This window comes from Cupressus sempervirens, chromosome 3, assembly GCF_028749045.1.
Source record: "Cupressus sempervirens isolate cs-2001-9-10 chromosome 3, ASM2874904v1, whole genome shotgun sequence".
NCBI classification, from domain to species: domain Eukaryota; kingdom Viridiplantae; phylum Streptophyta; class Pinopsida; order Cupressales; family Cupressaceae; genus Cupressus; species Cupressus sempervirens.
The window spans coordinates 378,574,411-378,588,653 of record NC_143120.1 but is presented as its reverse complement, the minus strand read 5'-3'; the positions used below and the strand labels follow the sequence as shown (position 1 = coordinate 378,588,653).

At 37.6% G+C, this 14,243-nt stretch overlaps 1 protein-coding gene across 1 annotated transcript in view; it reads right to left on the bottom strand.

The window, feature by feature from the left end:
- The window catches only part of ERD2B (endoplasmic reticulum retention defective 2B), a 31,930-nt gene that overhangs the window by 10,947 nt on the left and 6,740 nt on the right, over window positions 1–14,243 (bottom strand). The window contains exon 3 of the mRNA XM_089819877.1: window positions 3,404–3,519. Coding sequence (XP_089676003.1) covers window positions 3,404–3,519 — 116 coding nt within the window. The remainder of the gene's footprint in view (window positions 1–3,403; window positions 3,520–14,243) is intronic.

The following is a 14,243-nucleotide window of genomic DNA, read 5'->3' as shown; positions in this document are numbered from 1 at the left end:
ATCTAGTGCATGAATGTGCCTTGTAGTGAATGTTTCTTTTCTATTTTTCTTGATTCGTATGTTGTGTTAAATCTGCTAGCAGTTGCTGCATAGTGAAATTCCTTTTCCTTCCAGCACTTCAATCAATTACAAGCCTGCATGTGATTCCTTGAGGAATAGAATAGAATTAAGATTGGTGTATTTTGGGTTTTTCATTGATGTGTAGAGCAGTCCTAGGCAGAGAGAGTAACCAAATTTCAATTCGGTGCATCACCTTTCCCTTTCAACATTTTAGTTTCAGCATCTCCTTCTCCCTTTTCCTCAAATGCAGTAGTTTAGGTGCATCCTGATTGTAATGAAGCCGGCCTTCTCCAAAGATTCAACCTCACAGCACAAGTCCCACACTTGAAGGTTGTTTCCATGTTACACAAAGTCGCTTGAGGGTCATACTTCAAGCAAGGGTACAGACTTTTGTGTCAACAAGACCTTCCATCCTCACACAAAGCTCTGCAAGCCAGGAAGATACACATTGCCCAAATGTTAAAGCCTTAAGGAGTAGCACATGTTAAAGCAAAGGTCTTCTCCAGAACTGTAGTGAGAGAGAGGAGTAGTTTATCTCCCTTCAATTCTGAAGCAATAAAACTGCTCAGGGTATAGACCCTTCAATTCTGAAGCAATAAAACTACTCGGGTATAGAGAACATGGGCATGTTTTGTGGAATATATCAAAGGGCCCTCAATTAAAATATTTGTCAAGATTGTTAACTGCAAGCTCATGAAGTTTGGTATTATACTAAAGGGCCTCTGAAGCTGTTCCAGAAAGAACGAATCATGTAGGGAGGAATGTGGATATTCTTAAAAAGTAAAACTCACCAATTCCAGGAGCCAAAGTTATATGAGAATGGAGTGGAATGAGGTACCTACCTCAAAGCTTTTTAAAACTGGAATCAGATGGAGTACTCAAGAATATCCTAGGTGAAATGGACACCAGTGGTATTCTCAGAGTGTTGAGGGTATGAAAGAAAACAATTATAGTCATGTCCGCAAATAAGCAAAGTAGATAATGGAACACCTCAAAAGTACGATTTAATTAAATTACAAAACCTACCAGGCTAAAAACACCCTATGTTAAAGAAACAGAACATTAGAGAAACATAACTGAAACAAAAGGAGGTAAACAAAAGCAGTTGAACCCCAACAATATGACCAAGAATGAGTGCAAATAGCCTTTTGAGGAAGCTCTCGTTAATGAAGCATTGAAGGAGATGGCGGTAAGGTGGAAGATCATGCCCAGAATCCAGTGTTGTGCATATTTGTAGAAAAGTTCAGGCCAAAAGAAAGGACAATATTATCTTCTGTCACCACAAAAGAATTAATGCAAGATCTGGGAATGGTCAAACGAGAAAATCTCCTAATACCTGAGACCAATGGTCATTTGATGGAGGAGTATTGAGCACTTACTTCCATGTTTTGGGTTGTGGACAAGGGTAAATCCCTCCACACAAAAACAAATGTCATTTCACTGCCCTGCCCCCATCTGTGTATGAATTGATGCTATTAAAAGGGCACTTAATGCCTTCAAAATTTGTGACAAGCTGAAACTTTAGAAAGCGACCAGCTAGTTATAGGGGCCATCTCAAGTTCCTATAAGATCTCTCCAAGAAAAAAAGAAAAAACACATTATCAAGAAAGTGGAAGAAAGTAATCTGAGAACCATGCTAGTCTCTGTATGAACAGTAATATCAACCCCATAGAATGCCTTAATGCCCCCATCAGTGTATGAATCGCTGCTATCCAAATGTGATCAGATGAATAGCTCTAATGGCCACTTGTAGGTACATATAACTAAAAATGAGGATTAAAAGAAAAGGAATGAAAACCCTTTACCAGGATAGTGGAATAACGTGAATTGATCTCTACTTCCAAAGGGACGTACAGACAGCAGATCTTCTTGCCCACAGAATATGAGATCAGTCTCATTTTGTAACTCAACAGTATACACTCTCAGCTGACCAGAGATAGAAAATCTTATAGGTTGTCAAGCTAAAGAAAAGGCTGTATTCGTTGTCTCAAATTAGGAATCACTGACAGGGGATTACTGATGATTATTAAGCAGCTATAAGGTGGTCAAGCAATTGAGCGTACTGCATTAAAGATCCTGCATACTGGGAAAATCGCAAACCATCCATCCCAAGAGTACAATGGCTAGTAAGATTACAGAGACAGAAATATAATATTAAGAACTCATTAAAAAAGTGTATAGAGGAAGAGAAGTTGCTCAAGGTGACCAATGCCTGGCATCTGGGAGCTTAATTATTCCAAATCCTGTGGATTGAAAATTTTCCAGACGAGCTTAAGCAGGGGACAGATCCAAAGAACTTTTGCACAGTTCTTTGTTTGTTGTTAAACTAATGGTGTTAAAAGCGTATGAACCTGATTACTGAGGCCTAGCTGCAACACAGAGGACACAAAGGTTCAGCAAAAGGCGTGTAGACCCAACCCCTTGGTGTGCTTCCACAGGTAGGGTCTCCTCCTCCACCAAATTGGTGTCCTTACCCACAGCCCTGAAAGCTTCCATAAGCCTTTTGCCTAATGAAGCCTTTGTGTAAAGGATTACCTTTAATCTGTCATTTCTTCATATGCATTCTATATCACACTTCCAAAAAATTCCCGCAGAGGCTTACCAGTTTGACCAAAAATTTCCCACAGAAGCTGAACAGTTTGAACTTTGGGGGATTGAAATTCCTTGTCACTTTTAATGGTTGGAATAGTTTTTACAACTTCTAGTTTTGACATTTTCATGAGGAAATCAAGTGCTCGCAGAGGGATTTATAGAAACAATGTATGTATTCTATTTTCTCAAACATTGTCAATACAAGAAGTTGCAGTTTCCTCCTTTTCAAAAAGAACAATACGAATGTCGTTAAGCAATGACAGTGTAGCGCTGTCTGATCAAACTCTACCATACAATTGCAAGGAAAACATATTGCCATTTAGTGAAAGCAGATGGCAATATCTGATGTTAAAGTGGAAGAAATGCATAGGTGTTCAGCATAAGAAAAGGAGTCTTAGCCTGCATCTGAGGGATTTCATTAGATCACAGTTAACCACTGTAGTGTAAACATAACATAGGCAAGAATAGTCAGATACTCCTGAAAACCTATACTGTCAAGCAGAATGCTATTTGTCTTTGTTTCATGAACTATTTGCAATTGATATGCATTACGAAGAGTAGATTGTAGTTAAAGATAAGAAAGTGCACACATAACTGCTCATATATTTCCATAATTGCTCAAACAAGTAACAGGTAGCCAAAATAATGCATACCATCAATCCATGTGATTTATGGATCTTTTTGGCATCAAACCAGTACAAAGCTACATCATAAGTATTCTATAAAGATAGGGCTTCAGTAAGCAGCATACCCAAGAAGGAAAATATATTGCCCTGTCAAGTTGTCAATATTTTTTGACCTTTGTAATAACACCAATTGAGGAAGAATAGCAACTGCTTCCAAGTAAATAGAGAATGCCCAGAGAACCTGTTCCAAGGATAAACCAAAACTGCCTATATTAGAAATTTTCAACAATTCATTTTCTTGGAAAATAACAAGACTGTGCCAATTACAAGATTGTTTATGCAAATAACATGCCATCTTTAGGGAGCATGAATCCATTCATTATGATGTGCAGTGAGATCTAAAACAATAGCTAAAAGTAAATTATCTATGGATATAAAATATGAGCAACAAACAGTACGTATAATTTGCATTTCTTGATTCTCAGCTTTTAAAGCCAATTAGTGATAAGAGAAAAGAAGATATGAAATTTAAAACCAAAGGTGACAAAAAATGGCCTTTGCATGCACCACAAAGTGAAAATGTATGTAGACTCAAACAAACTTGGAAGCAGATAATTTCAGTGGTCATCTTTAGTTTGACACACAATCTTGATTACCCACCAATCAAATTCATTATTTATTTTTTAAAAACTTGATCTTCGCTCTGAACACTTATTCAAGTGGATGCTTAAATTTAACTTTTCCAGTCTAGATTTATTAAAGATGTGTGCCAGAAGTCAGCCACTACAATGTAGCATAGGTGGATTCCAATATGACAAATGTGTCAGAACACATTTTCCATTGTACCAAAAGATCAACCTCTTAATGCGCAATACAAATACTAATAAATGGGTCCATGGGAAGCAATTAATCCACATCCAGAATCAGAAGGGAGACGATGGTGATTAGTCCAATAATCACTCCTCAGCATCACCCGAGGGGATTCAACCCTGCGACCTGGCTCTAATACCAATTGTTGGAACATGCTTTTCGGTGCACCAAAAGATTGACTTCTTCATGCCCAATACAAACACCAAAGATAAACAGATCTGCAAGAGGCGGTTAGTCCACGTCCTAAATCTGAAAGAGACATTGGCGATCAATCCAACAAAATGATGATCAAGCAAAAAGTGTCATCATTCAAAGCAACTAAATATAGATAGCGCAACTTGATGTTGTATCCATAGTTCAAAATATCATTATCGGAAACATATTGCCAAGGGCTAAAAAAATCATCCAAGATAAATCAGAAGTTATTGGGAAAATATTGGGAACTTAAAGAATTGCTTCATTTATTAGAAATGCATTTTTTTCAAAATTAAATAAGAAGCATCTAATGAGTCAAAAAACCAGTAAGCATACCCAAAAAATGTCAGTGTAGATATATATAAATGCAAAAAGGGTGCAAAATTACACCCTCGTGTGGAATGTTGATGGTTTGGCAGCTACAGTCTAATAGTCTAAACTCTGAAGCAAACTAAAAAGAGCAAACTGTCTTTGTAAAACTATAGGTAAATACAAGTACAACATCAAAATAGTCTACATCTTCCTCTTCCCCTTCCCAGCAGCTCTAGTAAAAACTATTGGAATAGTAGGGGCTCTAGTCCTAGAAGTCCACTATGGTTGTGGTTGTGTTTGTGCTTCCTCCCTCTGTGCAACTACTTGTGACTAGACCTCCATTCTAAATGTATGTGGTGGTGACACTTGCAATGACTCATCATCATTGGAATCCTCCTCAATGTCTTCATCCTCCTCAATGGCATCCAATCACACTACCAATCCACCCTACTCCATAGTCTGCCTCTCCAAACTGTAGATCTCGTCCTTTGTGAACAATGGAGGCTACTCGTGATGTCCAATCACAGTAAGCATCTACGTCCAGATCAAGTGGATCAGTCGGTGTTCCCTCTATCTTTCTTACACACAACCGAAGGTTATATTGCACAAAGACATCCTTGAGGCATTTTTGTGCTAACTTGTTCCTTTTGTTTGTGTGAATAGCCTCAAACAAGCTCCAATTGCAGTCACAACTAGATGAATATAAGGTCAGCATAAGATTCAGAGGTAAGTCTTTGCAGATTTGGGGCATTTCCACCCCAATTTCACTTGAAAAAAACTTTTCGAATCCACTTAAAATCAACAACAAATTGCTGTAAAACGCTGCAAACCACATATTTTTTCGTTCAAACCCTTTTTTCCTCTCCCAAACTCCACTCTACAAATTAGAAAATGTCAAATGAATGATTTTTGGGCCGTAGGTCCCTATTAGTGGACCGCATTGTGATAAGTTGTCTTATCAGCAATGTTTCGGCAATATTTGATCTATGGTTGTATCCATCCACTAAAAGGGAGGATGTCGTGGATCCCAAAAAAATTCCAAGAATAGGATGAACTATTTAATTGGTAATTTTATTAATGAGCTCATGGTGATCCACAAGGAACAGAGAAAACCAATTTCACAAACTCACAATTAAGACTTATATAATGGTGATACAACCTATTTAAAACCCTCACATATGTTCAATCTATGAACAAAGAGACCATGCCAATTAGAGGGTATTTTTGCACTTACAGTTGTAAGTTCAGATAATGTCCACACAACTGCAAAGTTATGAGAATGCACTCCACACCAAAAATGATAATAGCACAAAAGCAAACAAGTGGTGCCACAAGGAATTAAAATTTTCAAGGGCATTGAGACTGCCAAGAGAAAAGCAACATAGAATGCTCTGGAAAAACCATACAGAATAAAAAGAATCAAACCATATGAAATTTAAGGGGTTGCTATGTCAAGAAATGGAGAAAATGTCACAAAATTCATAAATCCATTTGGGATTTAAGAACCTATCATGTTCCCCCTACTCCCAATAATCAAGGTTGCACAGAGAAGGGTGTAATTGGGTACTTCAGGTACTAGTATGGCTTTTTTTTCAAAATAGGGACAGGGGTACTTGGGTACATCAATTTGTTTTAATATGATTTAATTTTTTAGCCGATAGGCTATGTGTGGGAACTTTGTTCCTGTAAAATTAATTAGACCGAAAAATTGTCAGCCCTTGCCAGATTTTATTTTCCAGCCACTTGTTATGTCAATTCCCTTTTAACTCTGGTTTTTCCTATTTTTTAAATCTAATTTTGTATTTTTTCCTATTTGTTTGGCTTTAGTAGCTGTTATGAATTGCTTTAAACTTATCAGAAAAGTAAATAACTACACATTTATTGTGGAAAACAATATTATAATATTTTTATTTAACTTTTAATTAACTATGGTTTTTCTTTAAAAAAAATAGCTTTAGTAGCTGTTATGGGTTGCTTTAAACTTATGAAAAGAATTTAAAATCACACACTTATTATGAAAACACTATCATAATTTATATTTTATTTTTGAAAAAAAAAACTACACACTGATTGTGAAAATAATATCATAATAATTGCTTTTAATAATAAGAAAGCCATTGTTCAACTTTAAGTGATCTACACATACACATGTTTTTCATAGAAATTATTCATATTTATAATTTTATCTACAATACATTTACATATGGAAGACAACTTTGTGATATTTTAAATTAATTTTCCATTATTACTCATTTTTTTGGTATTCTTCATTATTACTCATGTTTATGATAATTTTAATATCAATTATTCTCATTACACAAAATAATATAATCCTATCAGCTCTTCATAGAACATAAATAAACATGCAACTGCTAGTTTATAGAAAATATGAGTCATGACAATGAGTTTTCAAAACAAGAAAATAAAGTTTGCTGATGTAATGTAATGTTTTCAATTTCGGATTTGCAATGTGTTTGTAATAATAATATATGCTAAATGTTTAGATGCATAACAGAGAAGACAAACTTTAAGGATGAACAAGATCATAAATCATATAACAATGACATATTGCAAATGATAAACTTCTGACTTGAACAGTGATAAAGTTTACTGTTAATCAGTATTGTATCAAAATTTCAAACAAATTACATGCTGAATTAAGCTTGATGAACAGCAAGCCGCCATGCAAACAAAAAAACTGAAATAAAAATCAGAAATCTTAATCAAGGTTTTTAGCTATGATGCTCGCCATTGAGAACCCACTGAGTATCCAGTACTCAGGTACGTGTAACCGGTATTAAGGTATGTGTACCAATGCCTGGTACGCCCATACCCCTGTGAAACATAGCCAATAATTAATACTATAAAAAAGATAAAAGTTCTTGTCAACACACACACACACACACTATGTTACCGAATTTGTTCCTGCAACCTGCAAGTCGAGGTTCGATTCGCTGGTAATTCAAGTCCTTGTAAAATACAGCCACAAAACTCCAAATTTGCTCTAAACTCTCTCAGATGCACCTGGGCAGAATTTGGGTGAATTTGCAACAAATCCGTTGCTGGCCCAACAGCAGAACATGGGCTGGCTTTGGGCTAAAAACAAATTTTTTGACATTTTTTAAGTTTTTATTTTCCCTAGTTTGGTTTACTCAACCGTCCAACCCTAAAAGAGACCACAAAAAGGCCAAAAAGGATGTTTTACATGTCATTTGTGCATTTACGAATGAGAAAGAAGACTTCTTGCCTCCATTTCTGAACTTCCTTATTTGGTTGCCATTGGTGGAGGAGTGTTGAAAGGCGATTGTTGCATGCTCTAAACTTGTTTGTGTGTTAGTCCTGCATGGTTGCAAGCATAGTTCAAAATAGCGCCAATAAGTGGCTGATAAATCAAGTTTGGAATGGCAAGAAAATACAAGTTTTTCACGCCAAAATCTCAGCCGTGAAGTTTGAAACTTCTCACCAAGAAGTTGGCAATATATTGCTGAGAAGTGGTATTCTTCTCCCGAGAAGTTGAAAAAATCTCACAAGTAGCCCAATGAGATACCATTTAGAGGCCCATTTTAAAATTTGCAGCCTTTGGAGGCGAGGAGAAGGGTCTGGTGGAGGGAAATAGTCATTGGAAGCCTTGTAGATTTATTGCAAGTGCATTTGAAGTGGATTCAAAGAGATTTTTTAAAAAAATACCTATTCAAAAGAGGGTGGTTTTGCACCGAGATTGGATGACATTCAAGAGGAGGGCAATGAAAGTGAGGAGACTTAGGGCACTGAGAGTGAGGATATAGGAGATGAGGAGTCATTGCTAGTGCCAACAACAGCTACATCTAGGGTGGATACTGAGACACAACTACAACCATAGCCAGAGTGGAATACTAGGGCAAAACCCCTTCCCACTCCCATAGTTTTTACTAGAGCTAATGGGAAGGGGAAGAGAAAGATGTAGGCTAATTTTATATTGTACTTGACATTTGTATTTATTTATCTTTTTACAGTGACAATTTCCTATTTTTAGTTTGCTTCAGATTTCAGTCTTTAACTATAGTTGTCAGCCATCGACATTCCACATGAGGATGAGATTTTGTTATGTATTGCATTTATATACTATCTAGATCAGCTTGTTTGGTTTGTTTACTCATTTATGGACTCATTAGATGCATCTCCTTATTGAATTTTGCAAAAAAATGCATTTTAAAATAAATTTAAGTCATTTTTTAAATTCCAGATATTTTCCCAATTAGTTACTGATTTATCTCCGATATTTACCAAGAAAAAAAAATTTGCCTTGCCGATTAGTGGCAAAGAATAAGATTTTGAACTATGGTTGCAAGTGTGGAGAACTCCTCAAAGACAGTGAAGAGGAAGATTTCAACTAAAGAGGTAGTGTTTTTTTATTGTTTGTTTTTGTTGGCATGATGATGATGTATAACAAGGATATAAGTGTTAGATTAGTTGGATCGTCATTCTAGTGTTGTCATTGATGGCAACAAGATGATCTATAGGTCATGGATCAGCTATATTGGTGGACATTGATCAAATGGGCAAGAATTGTTAAGTGTAGAGTTTGTTAGGTAAAACATTGTCAGATGAAGTAAATTGGATGCACAATTATATTGTTGCTGAGTTATGATGTATGGTTTATATGATATGTTTATCAGAGTCATATGCACCTGTTAATGAAAGAATATCTACTAGAATCTCAATAGAGGTGAAAATTTGATGACGTCTACAAGTCACAGTATGAAGAACAGTTAACCAACAGAGTACACTTCTCTAGATCTGGTAATCCAGTAAATATTGATGTTAGTGGAAAAGTCAAAGTGGTTAGTTGAGATTGGGCTGACATCAAGGCACAAATTCGAAGTTATAGCGCTCGCTAATGAAATTTAAATTACTTCTAAAGCCAACTAAGGAGAACCCATTTAGGGTTTTTCCACCACCTTAAGAACAATATAAAAAGGATTGAAAGATCAATGTGTGATGAATGGTTGGTGTGATTTTTGTTATTGTGGCAGAAGTAGAGTGTTAGAACTTAGAGACAACGTAGAGCAGAGCACTAATTAGGAATTTATTGGATCTGTCATGCATTGAGTGCAAACTTATTGGATCTATCATGCATTGAGTGCAACTTTCTGATTACCTACTACTTGTTTTTAGCAAGTTGACAGGTTAAATCCCCTTGTAGGGTCACTCCTAACAGAGCGGGCAATATCCCAACAAATCTGAAGATCAAATCCTCTACCAAGGTAATTTTCAGAGGGAGTTCTAAATCCTTTAATCAGGTAGATCTCAACAAATCTTCTTTGTAAGCTCCTAACTGTTGATGTCAATTTTCTACCACTACATAACATATAGCAATTGAATACTTCATATGGAATATCAAACGCTCAATCCCTCTCTTGAAAAGTAAATACACATTAAGAACAAGAGAAAACTCCAAGGTTCCTTACACCTGTGGATACTAACTCAATTATATTAATGTGATTTGTTGGTTAATCATGTAGGCATGCTTACGTTGTTCTTTCAAGGATATTGGACTTCTATTGTGATGGTGATGAAATCTAGCATTGCAATGTATACTAGCGCCAAATGTGATGATGGAGGGTACGTGTACCAATAACGCTCCTAACTTTCTAACTTTCTTCTTGAATGAACTCCAACTACTGAACTACTTGTTGTTTTACTTCTACTCCTATGAATGGAAAGATTAGCAAATGGACGAGGATCAAATCTGATGAAAGCTTACCAACAGCTCTACCTCCATAGATGCAATGATTCAAGGGAAAAAGACTAGATTACCACACAAGGCTTCCTAACAAGCCGCTAGGACGCTAGTGGCCTAGTTTATAGATCCCTATCAAACATCCACTAATATCACCGTGCAACTATCCATCTATTCTTACTCTTGCTTAACAACTTTCTTGAAATAAAATCTACTTTAACTTCAATGTAAATTTAACTCTAACTATTCGAAGTAGAGACCATGCAATAACACCAAGTGTTCTTAATCACCATGCAAGACACAACAATGATAGAGAAGCAATTTTGGTATTTATCTTAAGCAACAATTTTCTTCAACCCTTTACAAATGAGAGCAAATGGCCTTATATAGGGACCAAAAATACAACCAACGGTAGAGATTAAGAGGCAAAATCAACGATCTAGATCAAATCCCAGAAACCCTAATTAGGGTTGCCACCCCATCGGCCAATGAGAAGACGCCATCTCATCAATGGACCAATAAAAAAAGGAAAAGTGGCAACCAATGAGAAGGCACCAAAATGGTAGCCAATCAAAATCAGACACCTATCCTACCCAAGAAGAAATGAGAATTTGCCACTTAGGCTTGCATCAAATGATCCTCTAATATAACTCTACCCTTTTCTTTCATCTTCTTACCCAAGGCAATGCACTTGGCTAGCCTGTCGTTGACTTCCTTCATGGGAGGGCAGGGCATGTGCTTCATCTTGAGCTCAACTGAATTCATCATGTTGGTTGCTACTTGCAGAGTCTTCCCATGATCCTTCACATACTCTTTCGCGTATCCAATAAAGGCATTGAGGGAGGCAAGGGTGCCCAAATGTTTCTTCTTGATGGCAACCTTTCCCAACTCATCCAATCTCGACCCAAACTCTGTCTCATTGACGCTGTCCTCTTTGATATCTTCAAAATCAAGTGCAACCCCAACATCGCCACACATAGTTGAAATGGAAGTGTCAACGCCTGGACTATGTTGTGCAATCCCATTCCGTATCTCTTCAAGAATCCTCAATTTGATGGTCAAGGCAACATACCAAGACTCCATCATACTCATTTCTCCTTCATCCACAGACTTGGTTCTTTTCAAATATCTCTCTGGTAGCCCAATAAATGCTCGTAGCCTAGGAATGGCTAAGCCTTTGACTGGAAGGAAATCCTTCCACTCCCCTTCAAATGTTCTGAATTTGTCTCTAATAGCCACCAATGACCCAAATGTCAAGATAAAGGCAAGAAATTTCACCCATCTTGAATTATATCATTGATCCAATCTTTGATTTCATGCAACTGAGCCAATATCTCTTCTATGTTGCTCCCCCTGTCTTGCGGAAGGGCTGCTTGATGCAATTGTCGGATAGGCTGGCAATCTCTACAATACTTGTTTTCGGCCTCCAACTTTACAATCCTCTTGTTTTCCTTCCTCAACCTTTCTCTGATTAAAACCATGCCTTCTTGGATCTCCTCACACTCTGTGCCATCTGTGATTCTTCCCAAGTTATGCTCTACTATCTCATACTCCTAAGCTACAATCTCATCGACTGCCTTGCTAACGTTAGGTATAGCGATCTGAACTTTTCAGTGATCATCATCATTGCTCCTGATTACCTTTGCCACCGTATTAGCAATTTGTTTATGTTTCACTATCTTCCTTTTACACTAACCCTTGAATATTTTCAACTATTCGGACAATCACCACCTTGCCTCTCGGCATAAGCATTTGCCTTAACCATAGTGGTGCAGTGCATCTCCCCAAATCTGGATTTGGTTCGACTAGCAAAACATCACCAACGACCTCAAGTGCATGGCTTACTTCCTCAATATCAATTGGCCTATCCTCTTCTTCACTAGTGACTTTCACACCATCTCCGTGTTGGTTCTCCAAGAGAGGAGAGTATTCGGTACTGTCACTGCAACCACTTTGATTCCGAATCAAAGCTCACCTCTATCGAGACCCTTTACCCACTTGTATTAACCTCTTGGCTCTTGGCCTCAATTATGCTCTCCCTTGGCGATGCTACATTTTGTCTCTTTGTTGGAGGCTCTTGATGTTCTTTACTTTTCTCAACCTCCAAATTTCTCGTCTTGCTCTTAACTGCTCTTTGTTGTTGGCTACTGCCCCCACCTTTCTGTCTGACTGGCTTCGTTGGACCATCTTCCTCCGGTTTCATCTTCTCATAAGGCGTACCTTCTGACTTTGTAATTGTCGTAACTTCCCATTGTACCATGACTCTCAATGTGTAGATCAATTGTTCTTGTAACTGCCTCTAAGGAAGGATCCTAATGATCATCCCAATCCACAGGACCCAACTCTGTTCCATCCACTGTGTCATAATCTTCTCTTAGCATATTTTCATCATCTTCCAGTTGATCGAGAATATCAAGGCCTCTCCATCCGATTGCCCTCATCATGCCCACTGACAATCTTGAGAAAGCCAGCTTCCTCACATGAAAGTCATCCTATGCATTGGCCCAAAAACCTTCTATAGTAGGAATATGTTTGAATGTGTTTTCGTGAGATGCCTTGATAAGACCATTAGGATCGAATCCCTATCTTGCTCTATACCATCCTAGATGCTATCGCTCTGACTCCTTCTCCACAGCTACAAAAGCGACAGGATTGGGGCAAGTATCATTGCCTATTCCAAATGAGAAGGTAATCCCTGTCTCACCTTTAAGTTTCATCATCTTGTCATAATGCTCAAGTTGCCTATCTAACTCCATCAAAACTATCTTGTCGAGTGGGTACCTTGGAAGTCTCTTGGGACAAACTGTACTTCCTACCACTCTAATGTATGTAAATTGCTGAAATTGAATGATCCAACTCCCATACTTTTGCTTACGCTCCCAATGAGAGCCTCCTAGTAGGTGTCCCTTGTAATACCCTTACCGTCTTCATGGCAAAGGTGTCATAAAACATCTTATAATCTTTGGTGTTGTGCAAATGAAGCTATGGATAGCACTCATGCACCAAACATTGCACCAGCCCATTGCCAATCACTCCTAAGGCCTTAAGTCCAAGATTTTCATATTGTCTCACAATCAAGTAGAAAAGGTAGGACCCCATGTAGGATTGCTTTTGAATTTGCACTATCCTAAGTTGCAACTATAAATTTTCACTTATAATTCTAGCCCAATCAAATTTTCTCTTTCCATTTTCAATTTCATCAATAAAATAGTACATCCAATTCTCGAATTGCATACCTTGAGCCACGCCCATGATTTGACTGAGAAGCACAATAAGGTCGCCATACTCTGATTTGAAATCTGACTTGGTGAGCCTTGATGACTTGGTAACTCCCTTCTTGCCTTCGTGTAACCAATTCTGCTTTAGATGAATCAAGTAGGCCTCCTAATTATCCTGAAATAACTTGGCCACCTGATCCATCATTACCATTGTCATGCCTTTATACTGGGGAATATTAAATACTTCTTTGACCACTTGTTCGCTAATGTTAGCCAACACTCTCTTCCCTTCATCGAAAATAATGGACTTGGTCACAATATCAAACTGGAATGCACACTCCATTACCAATTTCAGATAAGGCAAGGTAGGACGGAAAGCTGCCGCGTGTACAATTTTGTTCTTGTGGATCTTCTTTGCCATGGGGGATTGTCCTTCCTTCAATCTATCCTTCAACTGTACCATGTTCATCATGTCGATATTGGTGTCACTTATTCGCCTCACTTTCGAGAAGAAGGTGGTCTTAGGCATAATGTCTTCTTTGTCTTTTTTGGTATTCGTTCCCTTTAGGTTCTTGCTTGCACTAACATCTACCATCCTAAACACTTATTTTTGCCCCTTCATTCTGAATGATATGGACTACACTTATCAAT